Here is a 25,394-nt window from a genome sequence, read left to right on the forward strand (position 1 = left end):
TGAGGCTATGGCCACTTCTACCTCTGGTATCATGGCCCATGTGGAGAATCTCTTCGTTTAGCCAGCCAGCAATAGTTTATTTCGACTTTGTGATATACATAGGTACCCCCCTAACCCTTTGCTGATTAACTTACACGGGTCTGGGACATACGTGTTATGGCTATGTTAGAGGTAATGCCTACCTCATCCTCTGATATAATACTCCGCGTATAGAATCTCTTAGTTAGGCCAGTCGGCTTAATTTATATTTTCGTTGTAAAAAGAGGCATCGCACCCCCCCCCCCCCCCCTTTAACCTTTTGCTGACAAACTCGTACAGGTCTAGGGCGTTAGTTTTATCAGCCATTTAAAAGGCAATGCACACATTTAACCTAGGATTAATGGCCAACTTGGAGAATCTCGTACTTAAGCAAGCCGGCAATAATTTATTTCGACTTCTTTGTAAACAGAGGTTCCAACTCCCTTTTAAACCCTTTGATGATACCGCGTACTTCTCTCGGGAATAAGTGATCTAGGCAATTTTAGAGGTAATGACAACCTCTACCTCTGGTATCATGGCCCACGCGGAGAATCTCTTAGCCATCCAGCAATAGTTTAGTTCGACTTTATTATATACTAGGGTACCAACCTTACACTTTGATGACTAACTCGTACGGGTCTAGGTCAGACGTGCTCATGGTCATTTTATAGAGGCAATCCCTTCCTCTACCTCTCATATTATGGCCTGCGTGGATAATTTCTTAGTTTAGCCAGCGGGCAACAGTTTATTTCAACTTCGTTATATACCGGGGTAATTCATCCCACTTTTAACTCATTGTTGACAAACTCGTTCGGGTCTATAGCATAAGTGCTATGAGCCATTTTTAAGAGAATGACTACTCCAACATCTAGTATAAGGGCGCACCTAAAAATGTCTTAGTTTGGGCAGCCGTCACTATTTTTGGTGGACTGTGTGATATACTAGAGTATTCCCCTTACCCTCTTCTGACCAACTCGTACGGGTCGAGGACATAAGTGACATGGCCCATGGACCATTTAAGAGGCACTGCCAACCTATACCTCTGGTATAATTGCCAACGTGGAGAATCTCTTAGTTTGAAGAGCTGACAATAATGAGGTTTATTTTTACTTCGTGATATACCGGCGAAACTCATGCCCCTTTGAATTCGTTGCTGATAAACTCGTGTAGATCCAGGACGTAAGTGCTATAAGCCATTTATAAGGGTTTGACTACCTCTACTTCTGGTATAATGGCCTACCTGGAGTATGTCTTAGTTTAGCCAGCTTTCAATAGTTGTTTTTTAGACTTAGGGATATACAAGAGTATTCCCCTTGCCCTCTGTTGACCAACACCTAGTCTAGGATATTAGTGCTTATAGCCATTTTAGAGGTAATGCGATATATTGTAAAAGACATGAAATTTCATGTGCAAATCATTTATAATGTGAGTATGGTCTGTATTTAACTCCTAAAAGGACATGGTATTTTGAATTTCAAAATGAAACCTGCCAAAAATATACACATTTTATATCGGACATAAAGCAAAATTATCGGACAAAAAGCAAAACGGACAAAAAGCAACGGACAAAAAGCAAAAGTTTCGGACAAAAAGCAAAATAATCGGACAAAAGGCAAAACGGACAAAAAGCAACGGACAAAAAGCAAAAGTTTCGGACAAAAAGCAAAATAATCGGACAAAAGGCAAAACGGACAAAAAGCAACGGACAAAAAGCAAAAGTTTCGGACAAAAAGCAAAATAATCGGACAAAAAGCAAAAGCGGACAAAAAGCGAATTGCGGACAAAAAGCACCGTATCACACATTGATAGTAAAAAAAATATCAGAACAGTAAATAGAAATAGTAAATAATGCCCCCGAGGTCATATGTTATAGGACTACCCAGTGGGCACTCAACGTTGTGACAACGTTGAAATTTGGTTGAAATATGGTCGTGACGTTGATCGACCTAAATTCAACGTTGATCTAACGTCATGGTATTCAACGTTGAATTCACAACGTTGTTTCAACGTTGAATTTACGTCGTTAAAATCAACGTTTAAACAACAACGTTAATTCAACGTTGGGTTAACGTCAGTCAATGGCGACAGAAAAATCTTAATGTCAAAATTAAAGGGTACAGATATATTGGATGAGCAGATCGAACAAGGAGCAGTGCTGCAGTATTATAAACGATTGGATAATAAGTGTCTAATCTAGAATTTATAATACTTATAAGGGGGTCCACTGACTGCCATATGCGTGAGGGGGTTTCCTCCTGTCATGCTTCCATGATCCCTATATAATCAATATTTTTTTCAAAAAAAAAAAGGGGGTAGACCGAATTGCATTGTTTATGCATGGAAAGGAGTTTTGGACAAGAACAAGTGGTCAGGAGACATCACCAATAACAAATCGGCTTTTTTCAAATTAATTTTGTTTTGTGTTTATTTTTTAAGTATCTTTAAAAAAAATAAATTCTAACCAATTATTAAGAAGATCTAATTTTGGTTTATTAATTATCTATATTTTGGGAGATCTCAAAAACCTGTTCATGCTATTTTAATTATAAGCATATCTGTATAAATATGATATATTCTTAGTTTAAGGTATCGATCGATCTATTTTACAAAAAAAAATGTTTTAGTATTTATAGAAATTATAAATCGGCCCCGATTTTATAGTGTTTTTATACCACTGTCATACTGTTTTAGAACTGGGACATAAAAGAGGGACGAAAGATACCAAAGGGACAGTCAAACTCATAAATCTAATACAAACTGACAACGCCATGGCTAAAAATGAAAAATACAAACAGAAAAACAATAGTACACATGACACAACATAGAATACTAAAGAATAAACAACACGAACCCCACCAAAAACTAGGGGTGATCTCAGGTGCTCCGGAAAGGTAAAGGTAAGCAGATCCTGCTCCACATGTGGCACCGTCATGCTGCTTATGTGATTACAAATCCGGTAAATAGTCTAATTCGGTAGGTCACATTCATGAAAGGGAAGGGGATTGTAGTTACGACGTAAGGAACATATCCGATATCATTTGTGAAACGGTTATTCCATAACGGTCAACCAACTCGTGATGGCGTCCGTAAAATTTATACGAAGGGATGATTTCAACTTCACCATTTGGAACTCTTGGTTTAATAGCTTCCTTGTGAGCAGCAACCCTCTATCAAGAAAATCATGATATGAAATGCAAGCACGGGAATATCGTATCAATTGGGAGATATATATCCCGTATGCAGGTGCTGCTGGAATGTTGCTACTTAGAAATTGGAAGTTCACAATTGGAAAGCTGAAATCATCTCTTTTGTCGTAAAGTTTTGGTTTCAACCGATCCTCATTGTCAATTTCTAGATGTAAGTCAAGACATGAAGCCGACTTAACTGAATCTGTAGTATCCTTTATCTCTAGTTCGATGGGATGGATGCGTTCCACATAGTCACCACATTTTGAATTGTTTAGTGAAAGAACATCATCTCTAAAGCTGAAAATAGAGTTAAAGGATATTGCTAACTTCTTATCTTTCTTCCTAAGAAGATCCTGCATGAAGTCAGCCTCGTGATAATAAAGAAACAAGTCGGCAAGTAGAGGGGCACAGTTTGTTCCCATTGGAATGACAGTCTGTTGTAAAACATGTCTTCCGAACGTAACAAATATGTCGTCAATCAAGAAATCAAGCATCTTGATAATATCAGTTTCAGAGAATTTTTTGTTTGAATCAGAGTTATTCTTTACAAAGTAGGATTTATCCCTCCCTAAGACAAGATACTTGTATCTACGTTGGCCATTCTTTTTTTATGAAGCAAATTAAGTAATACCAACTCTTTCAATTTGTCTTTTAGTTTGGAATGTTGAATACTTATGTAAAGAGTAGAAAAGTCAAATGTTTTAATACTGTTACAAGATGAAAGAGAGTAAGATTGTATGTACTCTAAAAGATCTTTGGAATTTTTAAGTATCCACATCTGATTCACGCCGCCTCTAGAATATGCAGTTTCACAACAACTTTGAAAACCGTCTTTGATTGCTGATAAAATAGATGTTTAAATAATTTAGAAAGAGGTTTCGTGGAGCCCTTGGAAGACCCAGCAATATACCGTTGTTTGTAAGGACAATTATGTAGTTTAGGTATCCAATACAGTGATGGAAGATCCAGATCTTCATCTTTGGTTAAAATTCCAAAGGAACAAAGAACAGACCTATGATTATCCAGGATTTCCTCTTTGGTAAGTGTCGTGAGGGTATATTTTGAGTTTCCAAGTGAATTGTCAATACCTAATTCGTTTGTCAAGCAGCTAATATAATAACTTTTACACACAAAAACGATGTTATTTGGGGCTTTGTCTGCTGGGACAACAACATTATCATGGAGGTCGGATAGATGTTTAGCAACATTTGGGTCTTTAAAGATTGACGTAGTACATGTATGGGCATTGATCGACCCATTCAGTTTCTTAATTCTGATTTTTATCAACGACCTCACTGCCTTAATCCATTCGGTCTACGTCGTCTTCTTTCTCGCGCTTAGCCCGTTGCCTGGCATAATCCTCGACTGAATCCATCAAAATTTTAAAGTTGTATTTCCAATTGATGGATTTAGGCTCACGACATTTTGGACCTTTTGATAACACATTTCGAAGAGAAGTGTTATTAACAATGTTAAGGTCACCGGTAATAACGTGGCCAGCAGGATTATTTGTAAATTGGGAACTAGCACAAGTGTAATCAGGAGGTTTAGACTTGAAGTCGTCAATATCGAGATCCTGCAAAACGCGTTTGTAATTAAAATTTTTAGTTGCAATGGGTGTGGTATAGGTATAAGAAATTATTGGTACATAATGGTCTTTGAAATAAGGAGGTATTTTCGATTGAACTAATTTATGATGAAGGATATTAGCTAGGTTGACGCCATCGAGACCTTTGTTGGCAAAGGAAAGATTTAGAAAAGATCTTTTCTCTTTTTCATCTTTTCCAATGCGAACTGGCTTGAAAATTCTGTGACTTGCAATATCCAAAATAATAGCTTGAAGTTTGTATAGGTTTGAATGAGGGTTTGTAACAGTGGATTCCAAACATAAATTGAACAGAGAATGAAGTGTTGAAAGGGGTAATGAATAAAGTTTCGTGCAAATGTGATGAACACATAACGGCTTTTGTATGAATGGCAGCAAGTAGAGACATCATGCAGAGAAGGTAATGTATAATGACGATGACAATGACTGCAAGGAGTTGAAAATATTTATCACATTCACCGAGTTACACGAAGGACTAGACAGAATACCTATACCATCAATTTTATCATTGCAGCCATAAGGTGTAGCAGTTCCCAATTGTCTAATCCAGTAGTCTTCTTTTTGTCTACAGAGAGTCGTTGAAAGATTAGGATTGTTAGAGCTATGGTATATCTTTTCGATAATGCGAACTGTCATAGAAACGATGGAATGATCGGGCTGATTGAAATGCTGGTATAGAATGTCGTTAGCATTGAGGTTAATGTCTGATCTATGACCGCACATACGTTTGTTTAGCCTTCCTTTCGTTTCACCGACGTATACCAATCCGCAAAGGTTGCACTCTAATCCGTAGACGACATTGAACGATTTACAATTCAGATTATCGTAACTTCTGGTAAAATATGACTTCTTGGTCAAATTGCTAGTGAATTCAGCATCTGTAATTAAAATAGCACAAGTTTTGCAGCCTTTGGTCTCACATTTTAAAATGCGACAGTAGTGTACTGTGTCATCAAAACCAAAATGTCTTTAAGGAGAACTGAACATGGCTGTATATGTGTAATATTGCTATTGTCACTAGGAAGATCATCTGAATGAGACGTTTTTGAGATATTTGGCTCAATATCTTTAATTGTTTTTCCATAGGCGGTAATGGTAACGTTTTTTCATGTAGCTTAGTCCATATCGTAAACTTGGATATGTATGATAGCTCGTTTCGAAGCTGTGACATTTTCACATATGTGGTTAAATTTTCGGGGTACGAAGTGAGATTACTTTTTCCGTAAATTAGCAAACCCCGAACATCCTTTTGTGATGCGGCTCCTTGTGGTAAAATATCCCCTTTTTAACACAATAAGTTCTTTGAAAATTTAATACTTTGATCACATTCAATAGCTCCATAGTTTTTACACATTTATTCTATGTTCCTCTACTTTCCTAATCACCACAAATAATTTTAAAAAGTTCAGTCATTTGTTAAAAATAGAAACATGTCCAATATCACTACATAGAGATTTTTCTTTACACGTGACTTTTGAGTTCCTCATTTCAAGGCGCATTAGGGATGTTGTCCCATTCTCGTCATGTCTGGTGACGAGGGGACACCTGCCATATCAGACGACACCGTGTCCACGGTGACGTCTGTTTCTGACCTTTGTATACTGGGCGACGTCCTAGCCAGTTTCTTGTTTGATCTTCGTAAGTTCATGCTACTGGGCGGATGATGTCCTCGGGGACAAAATGTCTACCAGCAGAGATATCGACCCAGTGGTAATAAAAGAGGGACGAAAGATATCAAAGGGACAGTCAAACACCTAAATCTAATACAAACTGACCACGCCATGGCTAAAAATGAAAAAGACAAACAGAAAAACAATAGTACACATGACACAACATAAAAAACTAAAGAATAAACAACACGAACCCCCCCCCCAAAAAAAAAAACAAAAAAAAACTAGGGGTGATCTCAGGTGCTCCGGAAGGGTATACATAACGTATTGTTAGAATACAAGTGTGCACACAGTCAGCGTGGATACAGGCGTTTGCCTCAGAAAAAGGCCGTTAGCTTTAGGTTCGTTTGAATTGTTTTACATTGTCTTATCGGGGCCTTTTATAGATGACTATGCGGTATGGGCTTTGCTCATTGTTGAAGGCCGTACGGTGACCTACAGTTTTTAATGTATGTGTAATATTGGTCTTTTATGGATAGTTGTCTCATTGACAATCATACCACATCTTAAAATCTTTCTTTATATTAATCATGTTAATATAACCAGATAACAGTGATAAAGTTATCATGGTTATTATTTTGTATAGAATAAAGTTATTATTTTGTATAGAATAAAGTTATTATTTTGAATACTAAGTAGAATAAAATTATTATTTTGTATAGAATAAAGTTATTATTTTGTATACTAAGTAGAATAAAATTATTATTTTGTATAGAATAAAGTTATTATTTTGTATACTAAGTAGAATAAAATTATTATTTTGTATAGAATAAAGTTATTATTTTGTATAGAATAAAGTTATTATTTTGTATACTAAGTAGAATAAAATTATTATTTTGTATAGAATAAAATTATTATTTTGTATAGAATAAAGTTATTATTTTGTATAGAATATAATTAAATATATTAGAATAGAATATTTTTTATTTCCCAAATACAGGGCCCATAAAGGACATAAAATCAGATATAATTGATTTACATAATTGGTAACAACAACAATAATAGAGGCATGCATATATATACATATTTATCATATACTGGAATAAAATATTACCAAAATTTTACTGTTCAATAACATTTCAAAATATCAAAAGGCTATGAAAGATTACTAGGTTTATTAACCAGGGGCCGGTTTCACGAAGCTATCCTAAGACATGTCATAAGATATATCTTAGGACCTGTCTTATGATCCTCTTATGACTATCCTAGGACATATCTCAGACCTCGTCTCGAAGCTATATTAGGATAATCTTAGCTAAGACATCATAAACCTGTCGCAAGTTCTTTATATTTTCAAATATGAATATGATTTACGGTAGTATGTCTTACCATAAATTATTCTAAACGTATTGATTAATATAATGACATGATTTGCAAAATAAAAATAGAAAAATAAAAGCAATTTATAAATTATCTTTAAACAATATACATCAATACAAATATGAAATTTTTAAATGCAAAACTAAGAAAAAAAGAATATAAAATGATGACATTATTTTATCGGTACAAGTGAGTTAAACTCAATGGTTATAAAAGGTTACGGGATAAAATCATGCAATCTTATATCAATACATCGAATTTTCATTGTTGACAAATCATGATAATCCGTCAATCTAGAAAGATAACGTTATAAGCAGGGACAGGAGATAATTTGGTTATAATAAGATATTTTTTTTCAAAATTAATATAAAAAATGAGTTTTATTTATATAAATAAACGTATAACTGTCCTAAGACCATCATAAGACACCTCTCGCGTTGTCCTAACTTTATGACCAACTTTAAGAGATGTCATAATTTATGACCACTTTGTGAAACCCACTTAGGACTAAGACATGTCCGTAAGACCATCCTAAGACATGTCTTTGTCCTAAGACGGCTTCGTGAAACTGGGCCCAGATTCCTAAGAATTTCCATAGCGGGCTGATAAAGGTACCTTTATTGACTGCTTCCGGAATGTTATTACATGCCTTTCCGTTAAGTTCCGTGACGTTTATCACATGCAACTTCGTGCATTTCCGAAAATTCGTTTGAAAACGATAACAGAACGCGAAAAACAGCAAGTGATAAAACTTTTCACAAAATGGTTGAGGAGAAAAAATGAATTGAGTCAAACATGTTAATATTATTGGAGAACATGATAATTGTTGTGACAAGATAAATAAAATGCTTGTAATATCAATAAAAACAATTAAAGTTAATGGTTTTTTTTCGTTTTTTTCTGAAAATAGTATTTGAAAGTGCAAAGGCAAACAAAATTAAATCTTAATAGTTCTTGTCTGTATTTCTTCTGCTGAAGTATATGATAAACAGATAATTACATGTCATTTTTCATATCGGACCCTTGATCGGCCCTCGTTCATGATATTAGCCCTCGAGCCTGCGGCTCTTGGGCTGATATCATAACCTTGGGCGGATAAAGGGTCTGATATGAAAAATGCCATGTAATAATCTATACATATTTAGAATATAAGCATTTACCAACACAAGAGTTAATGGCAATGCCACGATTATTATCTGTTTTACTTGAATCACCAGACTTAAAAACAGCAGATAAATAGACTGATGACCACTGCATTGGATAAATACCAGATTAAAATACAAGATGGTTAAACAGTTTCTAAATTAAAGGATTTAGAACTAGACTTCCTGCCTTTAACATCTCGTTAGGTATACCACCCAAACCTGAGGCTTTACCACTTTTGAGTTTAGATATTGATTCAAATATTTCTTTATACATGTATATATATCTATAGGACTTTTTTCTGAGACAATTAGTGCCTAAAAGATAAGATAAGATAACTGTTATTTCCAAATTAGGTTCCCAGGGGGGCATATATAAATACACCTATAAATACACATAACATATACTTTTACGAACATAAACGTAAGGGTTTTTTATGGGGGGGGGGGGGGGGTTTGGTTACAATTCAACCCCTTTCAATAGAATATAAATAAATAAGTATTTGTTATTCAATATAAGAAACACCAAATGTAAATTAAAATAAAGGGATTTCCATAAACCCTCACCAAAACCAAACGCTCAATTATCAACGACCAACGCACGGTACGGGGCGCCGAATGGGACTCTTGTGGTTTTGTACAAAATTCAATTCTGTCATAACAAAATCATTTTTGTCTTACAAAACTATGTGATACAGATTTGTTTTATGAGAGCTTCTTTTTATGATGACAAAATTCATTTTTGTAGACAAAATTCGATTTTGTCATGACAAAATTCATTTTTGTATACAAAAAATATTGTCAAATAGGTATGCAAATATAAACTTATTTGCATACAAAATTGACTTTTGTTACCTACTATGGAAAACAAAATTGACTTTTGTGAGACAAAATTGACAAAATTAAATTTTGTCTCACAAAATTGAGACAAAATTGAATTTTGTCAATTTTGTCTAACAAAAGTAACGAAATTGACTTTTATTTTGTCTCACAAAATTGAGACAAAATTCAATTTTGTCAATTTTGTCTAACAAAAGTAAAATTTTGTCGTCATAAAAAAAAAATTTGTTGTCACAAAGTTGAATTTTGTCGTCACAAAATTAAATTTTGTCTTCACAAAATTGAATTTTGTTGTTACAAAATTGAATTTTGTCAATTTTGTCTCACACAATTGACTTTTGTGTTTTTATTCCCATTTTCGGTAACAAAGGTCGATTTTGTATGCAAATAAGTTCACAGAATCCAAACTTAACTAATTTGCATACAAAATTGACTTTTGTCGCCCAAATTTCAAATCAGGTAACAAAAGTCAAGTCTGTGTAACAAAAATTAATTTTGTCATGACAAAAGTGACTTTTGTCCACTGAAAGATAATTTTGTATGACAAAATTTTAGATTTGTAGTATGTTACAAATTTTGTATAACTGAACTCATTTTTGTTGAACAAACGTCACTTTTGTTCGTACAAAATTGAATTTCGAGGACAAAATCACAAGAGTCCCATTCGGTGCCCCGTACACGAACTAGAAAACCTCACCAAAACCATACGCTCAATTATCAACGACCAACGTACCTCACCAAAAACATACGCTCAATTATCAACGACCAACGCACCTCACCAAAACCATACGCTCGATTTTCAACGACCAACACTCGGACTAGAAAAGAACTTTCATTGACTTTAAAAACATTTTCCGAAATAAATTAGCAGTTAGCAGCTAGCTAAACCTCAGTTTACCCTACTTCCGAAAAAGGGTTAATTTTTCTTTATTTTTCACATACTAAGGTTGAAACTTTTCATATTCTCATTGAAAGAAGTACCTTCATCTTGTAAATACCTTATAACAATATTAATTATTTGCTTTATCAGGATTTCGTCAACAGTAGCATGCATGATGGATCTACATAAATACCCTGTAGATGTGCAAGTTTGTCCATTAATACTTAGCAGTTGTAAGTATGTTGATGTATACAATACCATATGCTGTCCAAGTTGTTTATTAATACTTAGTATTTGTAAGTATTTTATGTATACATATACTCTTTAGATGTACAAGTTTGTACGTTGATATTTAATAGCTGTAAGTTTGTTGATATACACATATACTCTTTAGATGTACAAGTTTGTACGTTGATATTTAATAGCTGTAAGTTTGTTGATATACACATATACTCTATAGATGTGCAATTTTGTGAGTTGATGTTTAGTAGCTGTAAGTTTGTTGGTATACACATATACTCTTTAGATGTGCAAGTTTGTACGTTGATATTTAATAGCTGTAAGTTTGTTGATATACACATATACTCTATAGATGTGCAATTTTGTGAGTTGATGTTTAGTAGCTGTAAGTTTGTTGGTATACACATATACTCTTTAGATATGCAGGTTTGTACATTGATATTTAATAGCTGTAAGTTTGTTGATATACACATATACTCTTTAGATGTGCAATTTTGTGAGTTGATGTTTAGTAGCTGTAAGTTTGTTGGTATACACATATACTCTTTAGATGTACAAGTTTGTACGTTGATATTTAATAGCTGTAAGTTTGTTGATATACACATATACTCTATAGATGTGCAATTTTGTGAGTTGATGTTTAGTAGCTGTAAGTTTGTTGGTATACACATATACTCTTTAGATGTGCAAGTTTGTACGTTGATATTTAATAGCTGTAAGTTTGTTGATATACACATATACTCTATAGATGTGCAATTTTGTGAGTTGATGTTTAGTAGCTGTAAGTTTGTTGGTATACACATATACTCTTTAGATATGCAGGTTTGTACATTGATATTTAATAGCTGTAAGTTTGTTGGTATACACATATACTCTTTAGATATGCAAGTTTGTACATTGATATTTAGTAGCTGTAAGTTTGTTGATATACACATATACTCTATAGATGTGTAAGTTTGTGCGTTGATATTTAGTAGCTATAAGTTTGTTGATATACACATATACTCTATAGATATGCAAGTTTGTACATTGATATTTAGTAGCTGAAAGTTTGTTGATTTACACATATACTCTATAGATGTGCAATTTTGTGAGTTGATGTTTAGTAGCTGTAAGTTTGTTGATATACACATATACTCTTTAGATGTGCAATTTTGTGAGTTGATATTAAGTAGCTGTAAGTTTGTTGGTATACACATATACTCTTTAGATGTGCAATTTTGTGAGTTGATATTAAGTAGCTGTAAGTTTGTTGGTATACACATATACTCTTTAGATGTACAAGTTTGTGAGTTGATGTTTAGTAGCTGTAAGTTTGTTGATATACACATATACTCTATAGATGTGTAAGTTTGTACATTGATATTTAGTAGCTGTAAGTTTGTTGGTATACACATATACTCTTTAGATGTACAAGTTTGTGAGTTGATGTTTAGTAGCTGTAAGTTTGTTGGTATACACATATACTCTTTAGATATGCAGGTTTGTACATTGATATTTAGTAGCTGTAAGTTTGTTGGTATACACATATACTCTATAGATGTGTAAGTTTGTGCGTTGATGTTTAGTAGCTGTAAGTTTGTTGATATACACATATACTCTGTAGATATGCAAGTTTGTACATTGATATTTAGTAGCTGTAAGTTTGTTGATATACACATATACTCTATAGATATGCAAGTTTGTACATTGATATTTAGTAGCTGTAAGTTTGTTGATTTACACATATACTCTATAGATGTGCAATTTTGTGAGTTGATGTTTAGTAGCTGTAAGTTTGTTGGTATACACATATACTCTTTAGATGTGCAAGTTTGTACATTGATATTAAGTAGCTGTAAGTTTGTTGATATACACATATACTCTATAGATGTGCAATTTTGTGAGTTGATATTTAATAGCTGTAAGTTTGTTGATATACACATATACTCTATAGATGTGTAAGTTTGTACATTGATATTAAGTAGCTGTAAGTTTGTTGATATACACATATACTCCTTAGATATGCAGATTAGTACGTTGATATTTAATAGCTGTAAGTTTGTTGGTATACACATATACTCTATAGATGTGCAATTTTGTGAGTTAATGTTTAGTAGCTGTAAGTTTGTTGGTATACACATATACTCTATAGATGTGTAAGTTTGTGCGTTGATGTTTAGTAGCTGTAAGTTTGTTGGTATACACATATACTCTATAGATGTGCAATTTTGTGAGTTGATATTTAATAGCTGTAAGTTTGTTGGTATACACATATACTCTATAGATGTGCAATTTTGTGAGTTGATGTTTAGTAGCTGTAAGTTTGTTGGTATACACATATACTCTATAGATGTGTAAGTTTGTGCGTTGATGTTTAGTAGCTGTAAGTTTGTTGATATACACATATACTCTATAGATGTGCAAGTTTGTACATTGATATTTAATAGCTGTAAGTTTGTTGGTATACACATATACTCTATAGATGTGTAAGTTTGTGCGTTGATGTTTAGTAGCTGTAAGTTTGTTGATATACACATATACTCTATAGATATGCAAGTTTGTACATTGATATTTAATAGCTGTAAGTTTGTTGGTATACACATATACTCTATAGATGTGTAAGTTTGTGCGTTGATGTTTAGTAGCTGTAAGTTTGTTGATATACACATATACTCTGTAGATATGCAAGTTTGTACATTGATATTTAGTAGCTGTAAGTTTGTTGATATACACATATACTCTATAGATATGCAAGTTTGTACATTGATATTTAGTAGCTGTAAGTTTGTTGATTTACACATATACTCTATAGATGTGCAATTTTGTGAGTTGATGTTTAGTAGCTGTAAGTTTGTTGGTATACACATATACTCTTTAGATGTGCAAGTTTGTACATTGATATTAAGTAGCTGTAAGTTTGTTGATATACACATATACTCCTTAGATGTGCAATTTTGTGAGTTGATGTTTAGTAGCTGTAAGTTTGTTGGTATACACATATACTCTTTAGATGTACAAGTTTGTGAGTTGATGTTTAGTAGCTGTAAGTTTGTTGGTATACACATATACTCTTTAGATGTACAAGTTTGTGAGTTGATATTTAATAGCTGTAAGTTTGTTGATATACACATATACTCTTTAGATGTGCAATTTTGTGAGTTGATGTTTAGTAGCTGTAAGTTTGTTGGTATACACATATACTCTTTAGATGTGCAGATTAGTACGTTGATATTTAGTAGCTGTAAGTTTGTTGATATACACATATACTCTTTAGATATGCAGATTAGTACGTTGATATTGAGTAGCTGTAAGTTTGTTGTAATACACAGATACTCTATAGATGTGCAAGCTTGTGCGTTGATATCTAATAGTTGTAAGTTTGTTGGTATACACATATACTCTTTAGATATGCAGGTTTGTACGTTGATATTTAATAGCTGTAAGTTTGTTGGTATACACATATACTCTGTAGATATGCAGATTAGTACTGTAACGTGTTCGCAAACCGGTGAGAACCTTTCCCACTAACCAAACTACCCAACAGACCAGACACCAACAACGAACCAAAGATAACTTCACAGGAAATATAAACACTCCGGATAAATCAATATTACTATATTACTGCTACAATAACTGCATATCACCAAGACATAGTTTCTAGGTCAGCACCAAGTTTCTTTATATGTGTGTGTGTACGTCGGATCTGCTTTTTATATGTAAATGTTATAAATTATCAGTTCAGTCTCTAGTTTGAGGTTCTGGATGGAAACACAAATACGTTTAACATGTATAATAACTTTTATTATCCAGACATAATATTAAAAACAACTGGACCATGGATTAACAGCAATAAATCTCTTAAAACAACAATCAACAATTAACAATCGTCCGCATAGATTAGATAAACAGATAATAATATTCTAAAACAGTTACACCAAAAATCAACATTCAGGAAACACAGATTATCAGCAACTCTCCATATAAATACATGTAAAATACTATACACAAATAAACAAGTCACTATTTTCGTAACTCTCTTTTTATATCATAAAAAGATATATAAACAGCCACCCTAACTATTTAAAACAAACGGCCCCCTTTGCCGAGTTGACACACCTTTCTCTTATTTAAAGTTAAAATACATTATTAATCTTTATTCTCAAAACTTATAATCTTTCGGAAATCAAGAACACTAGTAAAATTCTGCCTCCGTTTAAAACTAGAAACTGGAATAATTAACGTTATATTTGAACTGCAAAAATAGTTATATTGCATATATTTTATGCAATATACAGGAACTTTTAAACTGCTTCTTTAGAAAAACTGTACCTTGAAAGTTAAGACAAGTTTATTTTGCTGCTTTCCGGAACTAGGGACAAGCTGGAACTGACGTAAAAATACTATTAATCTTACGCTAGTGTTGTTATTTCGCGTGAGAGAACTTCCAAATATGGATAGAAAACAATGACCTAATAAGGAAACTTCCTTATAAGGTTCATATCTTTGCACTAACGTCTTAGAAACATGACGTCATACCAGCCCTATTACGGAGAAAAGGTGCGCAACGTCGGTGCAAAAATAGTTCGTAAGACGATGTTACAATAAAGAGAATAAAACTCTATTCAACATAAATCTTACATAAAATGTTCTAACATATATCTCTATATTGAAAAACATACAAAAACATGATCAAGACAGTCTACAAATTATATTATTTCTCAGGCTTTCCACTATATTTAACACCATACGTGACTTCCGGTTAAAGCCAAAGTGAAAGTAACGTACATTTTACTACAAGCTACCGGTCATAAAACCATGCCTTCTGTTATTCAGGAACTTACAATATAAAAACATTTATACAATACATAGGTAATTATGACATAAAATACAAACACTCTTTGCTATATATATTGATATTAAGTACAGTCGTGGTAGAGACATAGACAAACAAAGTCAACCCAATTAGATTAAAACATGTAATCTCCATAATTCATAAAGTATTTCCCAAGGTTAGCTAAATAGCAGTTCAACAAAATATAGACGATATCAACAGCAATTTAGGCAGTGCTATCTGTCAAAAACGTCACAGTACGTTGATATTTAATAGCTGTAGGTTTGTTGGTATACACATATACTCTTTAGATATGCAGATTAGTACGTTGATATTTAATAGCTGTAAGTTTGTTGGTATACACATATACTCTTTAGATGTACAAGTTTGTACATTGATATTTAGTAGCTGTAAGTTTGTTGATTTACACATATACTCTATAGATGTACAAGTTTGTACGTTGATATTTAATAGCTGTAAGTTTGTTGATATACACATATACTCTTTAGATATGCAGATTAGTACGTTGATATCTAATAGTTGTAAGTTTGTTGGTATACACATATACTCTGTAGATATGCAGGTTTGTACATTGATATTTAATAGCTGTAAGTTTGTTGATATACACATATACTCTTTAGATGTGCAATTTTGTGAGTTGATGTTTAGTAGCTGTAAGTTTGTTGGTATACACATATACTCTTTAGATGTGCAAGTTTGTACATTGATATCTAATAGTTGTAAGTTTGTTGGTATACACATATACTCTGTAGATATGCAGGTTTGTACATTGATATTTAATAGCTGTAAGTTTGTTGATATACACATATACTCTATAGATGTGCAATTTTGTGAGTTGATGTTTAGTAGCTGTAAGTTTGTTGATATACACATATACTCTATAGATGTGCAAGTTTGTGAGTTGATGTTTAGTAGCTGTAAGTTTGTTGATATACACATATACTCTATAGATGTGCAATTTTGTGAGTTGATGTTTAGTAGCTGTAAGTTTGTTGGTATACACATATACTCTTTAGATGTGCAGATTAGTACGTTGATATCTAATAGTTGTAAGTTTGTTGGTATACACATATACTCTGTAGATATGCAGGTTTGTACATTGATATTTAATAGCTGTAAGTTTGTTGGTATACACATATACTCTGTAGATATGCAGATTAGTACGTTGATATCTAATAGTTGTAAGTTTGTTGGTATACACATATACTCTGTAGATATGCAGGTTTGTACATTGATATTTAATAGCTGTAAGTTTGTTGGTATACACATATACTCTATAGATGTGTAAGTTTGTGCGTTGATATTTAGTAGCTGTAAGTTTGTTGGTATACACATATACTCTTTAGATATGCAGGTTTGTACGTTGATATTTAATAGCTGTAAGTTTGTTGGTATACACATATACTCTATAGATGTGCAATTTTGTGCGTTGATATTAAGTAGCTGTAAGTTTGTTGATTTACACATATACTCTTTAGAAATGCAAGTTTGTGAGTTGATGTTTAATAGCTGTAAGTTTGTTGGTATACACATATACTCTATAGATGTGCAATTTTGTACATTGATATTTAGTAGCTGTAAGTTTGTTGTAATACACATATACTCTATAGATGTGCAATTTTGTGAGTTGATGTTTAATAGCTGTAAGTTTGTTGGTATACACATATACTCTATAGATGTGCAAGTTTGTGAGTTGATGTTTAAAAGCTGTAAGTTTGTTGGTATACACATATACTCTATAGATGTGCAATTTTGTGAGTTGATGTTTAATAGCTGTAAGTTTGTTGGTATACACATATACTCTTTAGATGTACAAGTTTGTGAGTTGATGTTTAGTAGCTGTAAGTTTGTTGGTATACACATATACTCTTTAGATGTGCAATTTTGTGAGTTGATGTTTAGTAGCTATAAGTTTGTTGGTATACACATATACTCTATAGATGTACAAGTTTGTACGTTGATATTAAGTAGCTGTAAGTTTGTTGGTATACACATATACTCTTTAGATGTGCAATTTTGTGAGTTGATGTTTAGTAGCTATAAGTTTGTTGGTATACACATATACTCTTTAGATGTGCAATTTTGTGAGTTGATGTTTAATAGCTGTAAGTTTGTTGGTATACACATATACTCTTTAGATGTGCAATTTTGTGAGTTGATGTTTAGTAGCTGTAAGTTTGTTGGTATACACATATACTCTTTAGATGTGCAATTTTGTGAGTTGATGTTTAATAGCTGTAAGTTTGTTGGTATACACATATACTCTTTAGATGTGCAATTTTGTGAGTTGATGTTTAGTAGCTGTAAGTTTGTTGGTATACACATATACTCTTTAGATGTGCAATTTTGTGAGTTGATGTTTAATAGCTGTAAGTTTGTTGGTATACACATATACTCTTTAGATATGCAGGTTTGTACATTGATATTTAATAGCTGTAAGTTTGTTGGTATACACATATACTCTATAGATGTGCAATTTTGTGAGTTGATGTTTAATAGCTGTAAGTTTGTTGGTATACACATATACTCTTTAGATGTGCAAGTTTGTGAGTTGATGTTTAGTAGCTATAAGTTTGTTGGTATACACATATACTCTATAGATGTGCAAGTTTGTGAGTTGATGTTTAGTAGCTGTAAGTTTGTTGGTATACACATACACTCTATAGATGTGCAAGTTTGTGCGTTGATATTGAGTAGCTGTAAGTTTGTTGTAATACACAGATACTCTTTGGATGTGCAAGTTTGTGCGTTGATATCTAATAGTTGTAAGTTTGTTGGTATACACATATACTCTTTAGATATGCAGATTAGTACGTTGATATTTAATAGCTGTAAGTTTGTTGGTATACACATATACTCTGTAGATGTGCAAGTTTGTACATTGATATTTAGTAGCTGTTAGTTTGTTGGTATACACATATACTCTTTAGATGTGCATGTTTGTGCGTTGATACTTGATAGCTGTAAGTTTGTTGATATACACATATACTCTTTATATGTGCAAGTTTGTGCGTTGATATTTACTAGTTGTAAGTATATAGGTATACACATATAAACTCTGTATATGTCCAAGTTTGTACATTAATACTTAGCAGTTGTAAGTATTTTTATGTAAACAAAATACTCTATGAATATTCATGTGTGTGTGTTGATACGTAGTAAACATACAGTATTTCTGGAGCTGGCATGTCACTGCTAGAAGTATGTTGTTATTTATGTATTATTGTCATTTTGTTTGTTTTCTTTGGTAACATCTTCTGACATCAGACTCGGACTTCTCTTAAACTGAATTTGAAATGTGCGTATTGTTATGTGTTTACTTTTCTACATTGGCTAGAGGTATAGGGGGAGGGTTGAGGTCTCATAAATATGTTTAACCCCGCCGCATTTTTGCGCCGGTCCGAAGTCAGGAGCCTCTGGCCTTTGTTAGTCTTATATTATTTTAATTTTAGATTCTTGTGTACAATTTGGAAATTAGTATGGCGTTCATTATCACTGAACTAGTATATATTTGTTTAGGGGCCAGCTGAAGGACGCATCCGGGTGCGGGAATTTCTCGCTACATTGAAGACCTGTTGGTGACCTTCTGCTGTTGTTTTTTCTATGGTCGGTTTGTTGTCTCTTTGACACATTCCCCATTTCCATTCTCAATTTTACTAGTATTTCTTAAACGCAGCAAAAATGAATAAGATTTAGAAAATATCAGAAAAAAAGATATCAAGACGTTTTTAATATATTTAACAATACAACAAGACATATAAAATGGCACATCTGAAATGATAATTTAATCAATAGGGCATACTATGTTTTGTGAAACTTCTTTTTAATAGATAACATATTTCTATTTTCAGTTTCTCATTCTACTAGTTCAGTTGTTTTTATGTGGAGTAAACGAAATATAAGGAAAACATTGGCACTTCGACAATTTCAAATTTCTGATATCAGACATTCAGACTGCAGACAAACAAGAGGTTTGTATTTCTAGTTCAACTTTGTTATCAGATTGACCATGGTTTAAAAATTGATATATATATATCAACAACAACAAAAAGTCAATGGTCCGATTTTTCTTCTTCTAAAAATTGATACAAATGAACGACGTCAAACTAGGATCAGTGATTATTCTAAGTTGTAACATACCCTCTGTCACGGCATATTGAGTTTACATACATTTATTACCTCAACTGATGCATAACTCTCATACATGATTTCACTATATGGACCAAGTAAGTTTTGTTGTCATTTTAGGGGTATATTTAACATTGTCAAAAAGTGCGAATGTTTGGCTAGTCACAAAACCCGGTTCAACCCACCATTGTGTTCTTAAAATGTCCTGTACCAAGTCAGGAATACAACAGTTGTTATTTAATAGTTCTTTTCTATTTACTAGTATTTACCTTGTTTTTGTATTTGGTTGCATTCCAGAGTTCTGTTGTTTCGTCATTTTCCCTCTTATAATAATAGTTTATTTGTTTCCCTTGGATTTAGTTACCGGTATTTGTTCTCTCTCAATCGATCTATGGCCTTTGAACAGCAGTATACTACTTTAAGTTGCCTTTATTTACGGTAACCAATACGAATTAGTTCAGCGTTACTGCATGTATGTGTCTCAAATCACTAGGACCATGTTTTGGACATCTTGGAGATTTATATATCATAATGCTGAACTAATTTGTAATATTACCGATTGTGTTTTATTTTCGATTGCGATATCTTGACGGAATATGAATTGCAGTACGGATTATAAAAGCACAGCAGGAGACATTATCAAAAAGACGCAAGCAGTCTCGTTCCTTCTGGAGTTAATACAATTGACCTTTTCGAATTTAAAGGACTGTGGCCACGGTTATTTTCATTTTGTTTGTATCCCAAATAACGTCACGTTATTGGTAAAATTTCCAATATTTAGGACCAATCAGCGCATTTCGGTTTACACTTTTACAATATTACCCAGAATGCACCAGATACTGAAACGGCGAATTCCCTTAGTTTTTGTCAGTAACATTTATGTGTTGTCTTCATCAATATATGAGATCTGTTCACCGGTTAACTGCTGATTTGATGCAGAACAATTCAAATTGTTTGATACTGAACAAAAAGTTGGAGACTAATTAGCAAATAAGTTTTAAGTTGAATATTGACATTGATAAACAATCAGCTAAAAGCACTCGGATCATGTAATTATAGATGAATTAATAGAGCCATTATATATTTTTTTTAATTTTCACACGTTCCTATTTGTAACTAACAGAATTCCATTAATAATTTGGTGTATTTAATTTATTCTTTAAGAATCATGCCAGTTATCAAGTGCTATTTCATTACCGTCCAGTTTTCCCTTTCGCACTTGCGCTGTACGGAGGACAACGTTTAACGAGAGGTTTCGTAGTTAATATATTATTTTATTTCAGTAACTAACTTTTCCTGTCTACAAATGGATTTTCATCTGAAGAGGTTACTATGGTCACATATACTACAAGTTTATGCACCGACAACGATTTTACTTATCATCTCGTGGATCTCGTTTTGGCTTGACTGTAACGCTGTCACTGCCAGAACACAGTTAGGTATATTGACTTTCTTCACCATGGTCACACAACCGTCGGCTGCTGGTATTATTCTTCCAAAAGTTTCATACATTATAGCAATAGATGCTTGGCATTTCATGTGTTTGATCTTTGTTTTTGCATCAGTTATAGAATTTGCAGTTGTGAATGTTCTAGCAAGGAGGTGTATTCCACAATATGACAATGAAACAATGGGGCGAAGCTTGCATACTGGTGACGAACAGGTACGTTTGTATTTGTGCAGAATATTATCGTTGACGAGGCGCGTTTTTGACGTATTGAATTTTAAACCTGATTCTTTTTGTTATCTATTAATCATGTGTTTCTTTGTCTAATATGTTCTCCTATTTATTTGTATTGTAGTCCTGTAATATTATGTTGTCATTTCAATGTTATATTTAACTTGGCCATTAAAGTGCGAGGTTTGGCATGCCACAAAACCAGCTTCAACCCACCATTTGTATTCCCCTTTAAAAATGTCCTGTACCAAGTAAAGAAGATGGCCATTGTTACATTATTGTTCGTTTATGTGTGTGTTGCATTTTAATGTTGTGTCGTTTGTTTTCTATTATTTTTGAGATATTAAGATAAGACGTGGCACGGTACTTGTTTATCCCAAATTCATGTATTCGGTTTAGATGTTATATGTGTTATTCTCGTGGGATTTTGTCTGATGATTGGTCCATTTCTGTGTGTGTTGCGTTTCGGTGTTGTGTCATTGTTCTCCTCTTATATTTAATGCGTTTCCCTCGGTTTTAGTTTGTTACCCCGATTTTGTTTTTTGTCCATGGATTTATGAGTTTGAACAGCGGTATACTACTGTTGTCTTTTTTTACTTGTAGATAGAGTTCTTTTTATTTCAATTTCATCATGAAACACATGTCTATAGCTGTTGGTATGAAACACGCGTCTACATGCTGTTGTTATGAAACACGTGTTGCACTTTGAAAATAAAGCTGTTGTTCAAACCACGCTTCTTTTCGGATGATATATAATGTTCATAGATAATAAATTTTGTTGACGTGCTGAATCGGGCTGGTTCCCAGTTATGATATTTATGCTTCATCTCGTAGAGACATAACTCGGGATTGTTACCAGTAAATATACATATTCATATCGTTCCAATTAAAATCTGTGTGAAGCCTAAAGTCTGGGTAGGGGTAGTACAAGATTTGAGTGTAAGTTTAAAATATTACATGTTTTGGGCATATACACGTTGAAAATATGCCTCGAATGGATAGTTCACATTTACTACTTTTGTTTTATAAAAGGTCAACATACGTGAAAAAAAGAAGTAAAATCATGACTTCGGCCTATGTAATGCATTGTATTGCATGAAATGACACAACTTTTTATTCAAGTAATGCATTAAATCACAATTCCACATAATGCAAAAAATGCTGCATTACACATTAAAATCAATAACTTGAAAACATGTAATGCATTACCATTCATTACAATTACAAATTTGCATTACCCTATGCCTTTATGACAGTCAAATCTTGTTGAGATATAGATCTTTAAAATAATATATTATCATCTTTGTCTTACATACATGTTATGTAGTCATAATTGGTTCGGATACTTTATTTAATTGGAAATTATTTTTTGATTTATTAATTGATAACAGCATATTTTTGTTGCACAATATCCGCGTTTTTAGGTATTCATCACTTTTGTGCTGATATGAATTATCATTAAAAAGGTCATAGTTTTGAATTACAAAAGTATGATTTATTAGAGAAATATTTATAAATTTCTTCCCTAGGAATATGATTTTATTCTTACAGATATATATAGTAACATGCAGTGGACGAAGTAAAGCTGAGAAGTTGGATAAACTTTCGCGAATTGGTTTTCCTCTTATGTTTTTGATTTGTACACTAGTATATTGGATTTTAGTTTTTATGTTATGAGCTTTGCACTTGTCACACAAAAAATATAAGCTGCATCTCAACACTTCTTTTGTGCTCATAGCATATTATATACTAGTATATAGTTTAGAAAACAATTGTGGATTTGAAATTTAAAAAAAAAAGAATTGACGATTTTAAGACAAATTTATTCAATCAACAGTATTTAAGAAAATTAAATTTTAGATTTATGCTATTAGTGTTCCAAGTTTATGTTGCCGAGCCTAGGTTGAAAGCAAAATACTATTTAGATCTGAAATATACCCTATATACTGTTCCTTGGCCATAAGCAGTATGAATTTTTACAGACATTTTTATTTTCATTATTTATTTTTTGAGTTTACAAACAACATCAAAATGAAATTATGATTATTTTATGTGAGCGTCACTGATGAGTCATATGAAGACGAAACGAGCGTCTGGCGTGTCAAATTATAACTCTGGTACATTAAATAACTATATAATTAACCATTGTGTCCATTATAAATTATGAAATATAGACAGCTACATTGCACTATTACCCATAAATATGTTTTCTGCAATATATATTTATGTAAAGGATACATTATTTAACTTCTAAAAAAAAAAACTGTGCAAGCCGGAATTTCAAATAATGCAATATTTGTAGTTAATTCAAAACAAGATAGAAATATGTGTCTACATCTGAACCAAATGATTCAAATACAGAAAACAGGTGCTCACGTACGGGAATGCTTAATGACTTTAATATTCCTCATTTATGTACTCGGTACTTGGTTGTTGATAAAACCTATCTTTGTCGCGTTCTTATTTGTAAATAAAGGCAACAGTAGAATACCGCTGTTCGAAATTCATGAAATAATAGAGAAAAAAAAACAAATCCGGGTTACAAACTAAATCTGAGGGGAAAGTATCAAATATAACAGAACTACACCACAACAGAATTACAACATTAAAATGTAACACACAGAGAAACGAACTACAATATAACAATGGCCATTTTCCTGACTTGGTACAAGGCATTTTAAGAAAAAAACTGGTGGGTTGAACCTGGTTGTGTGGCATGCCAAACCTCCCGCTTAAATAGCAATGTTATCCATAACAGTAAAATGAAAACATTACATGACAGGACTAAAATACAAATAATTGGAAGAAAAGCACATAGAAATAAACGCATAATAGCCAATAAAAGGAATCAGGTTGAAAATTTAATAAGTCAGACGTGCACCACGTCCTCACAAGACTAACCAGCGACGCTCATGCAGATTAAAAATGTCTGAAAGCCAAAACAAGTATAAATAATAATTGGTTGAATAATTCGCTACACTTAGGTTTATCAATATCCATGTATAGAAAGCTAATGTGATATTTGTCACAAAGTTTTGAAATATTTGTTTTTAATGTTCAAAACTTCGCAATTGATTTGGTCAACCCAAAATTTTGACTCAAGCGTCCCGGGTGAGTATTACATACGTGCTTGCAATCGTCTTGAGAACTAAAATACAGCTTTTTCAACTTCCATTTTATTGACCGCTAAGATATTCAATTTTTGCAAACTCAAAAGTATCGGGTAAACGTTGAAGATGGAAAAAAATGTTTTACATTAAAAACGTATAACAAAAATCTCAAATTAAAAAAAGGAGGAAGTCCATAAAAACTACATCAAACACTTTCAATCAAGGAAAAAAATATAAAAATAACTGCCATATATTGACTTTGAATAGGCAATTTCAAAATAAACTTGTGGGTCAAATCGTGTGTTACGCTAAACCTCCCATAATTTTAGACGTCTTCATTTTAATTTCCATTTAGTTAAACCGAGCTATAAATCATTACCGCATATAGCTTCTTGTAGAGGTGTGTATATTTTGATCCTGCTCACTAAATGTTTTATATATATGATGCTTTTAGTTCCTTGTTTTTATTACTTGTGATTCAGCTTATAAGATATCTGTGTAGGTTATGTGTATTGTATTGTGTGCTTGTCGGTCAACATCGTCTATCAAAAAACAAACAAACGTGAAGATCAACTACTAGAAGTCCTCTTGACCAATAATATCAACGTGTTCCGTCATATGCAAGTCATAGAAGAATTATTATACTATAAGCATATGGATGGGGCGACATTGATTTCTGTATTCTTTAATTCTGGATGTTATTTAACGCCATTGTTTTGCCCATTATTCTCTAGACTTGC

At 32.7% G+C, this 25,394-nt stretch overlaps 1 protein-coding gene across 1 annotated transcript; it reads left to right on the top strand.

The window, feature by feature from the left end:
• Positions 1 to 15,410: 15,410 nt before the first annotated feature.
• On the top strand, positions 15,411 to 23,221 carry LOC134699522 (glycine receptor subunit alphaZ1-like). The gene is made up of 4 exons (XM_063561119.1): positions 15,411 to 15,471; positions 19,590 to 19,709; positions 21,150 to 21,580; positions 23,096 to 23,221. Exons 1-4 carry the CDS (start codon positions 15,411 to 15,413, stop codon positions 23,219 to 23,221), a joined length of 738 nt encoding a protein of 245 aa, XP_063417189.1.
• The last annotated feature ends 2,173 nt before the right edge of the window (positions 23,222 to 25,394 follow it).

The sequence above is a fragment of the Mytilus trossulus genome, unplaced genomic scaffold (genome assembly GCF_036588685.1).
Source record: "Mytilus trossulus isolate FHL-02 unplaced genomic scaffold, PNRI_Mtr1.1.1.hap1 h1tg000070l__unscaffolded, whole genome shotgun sequence".
In the NCBI taxonomy this organism is placed as follows: domain Eukaryota; kingdom Metazoa; phylum Mollusca; class Bivalvia; order Mytilida; family Mytilidae; genus Mytilus; species Mytilus trossulus.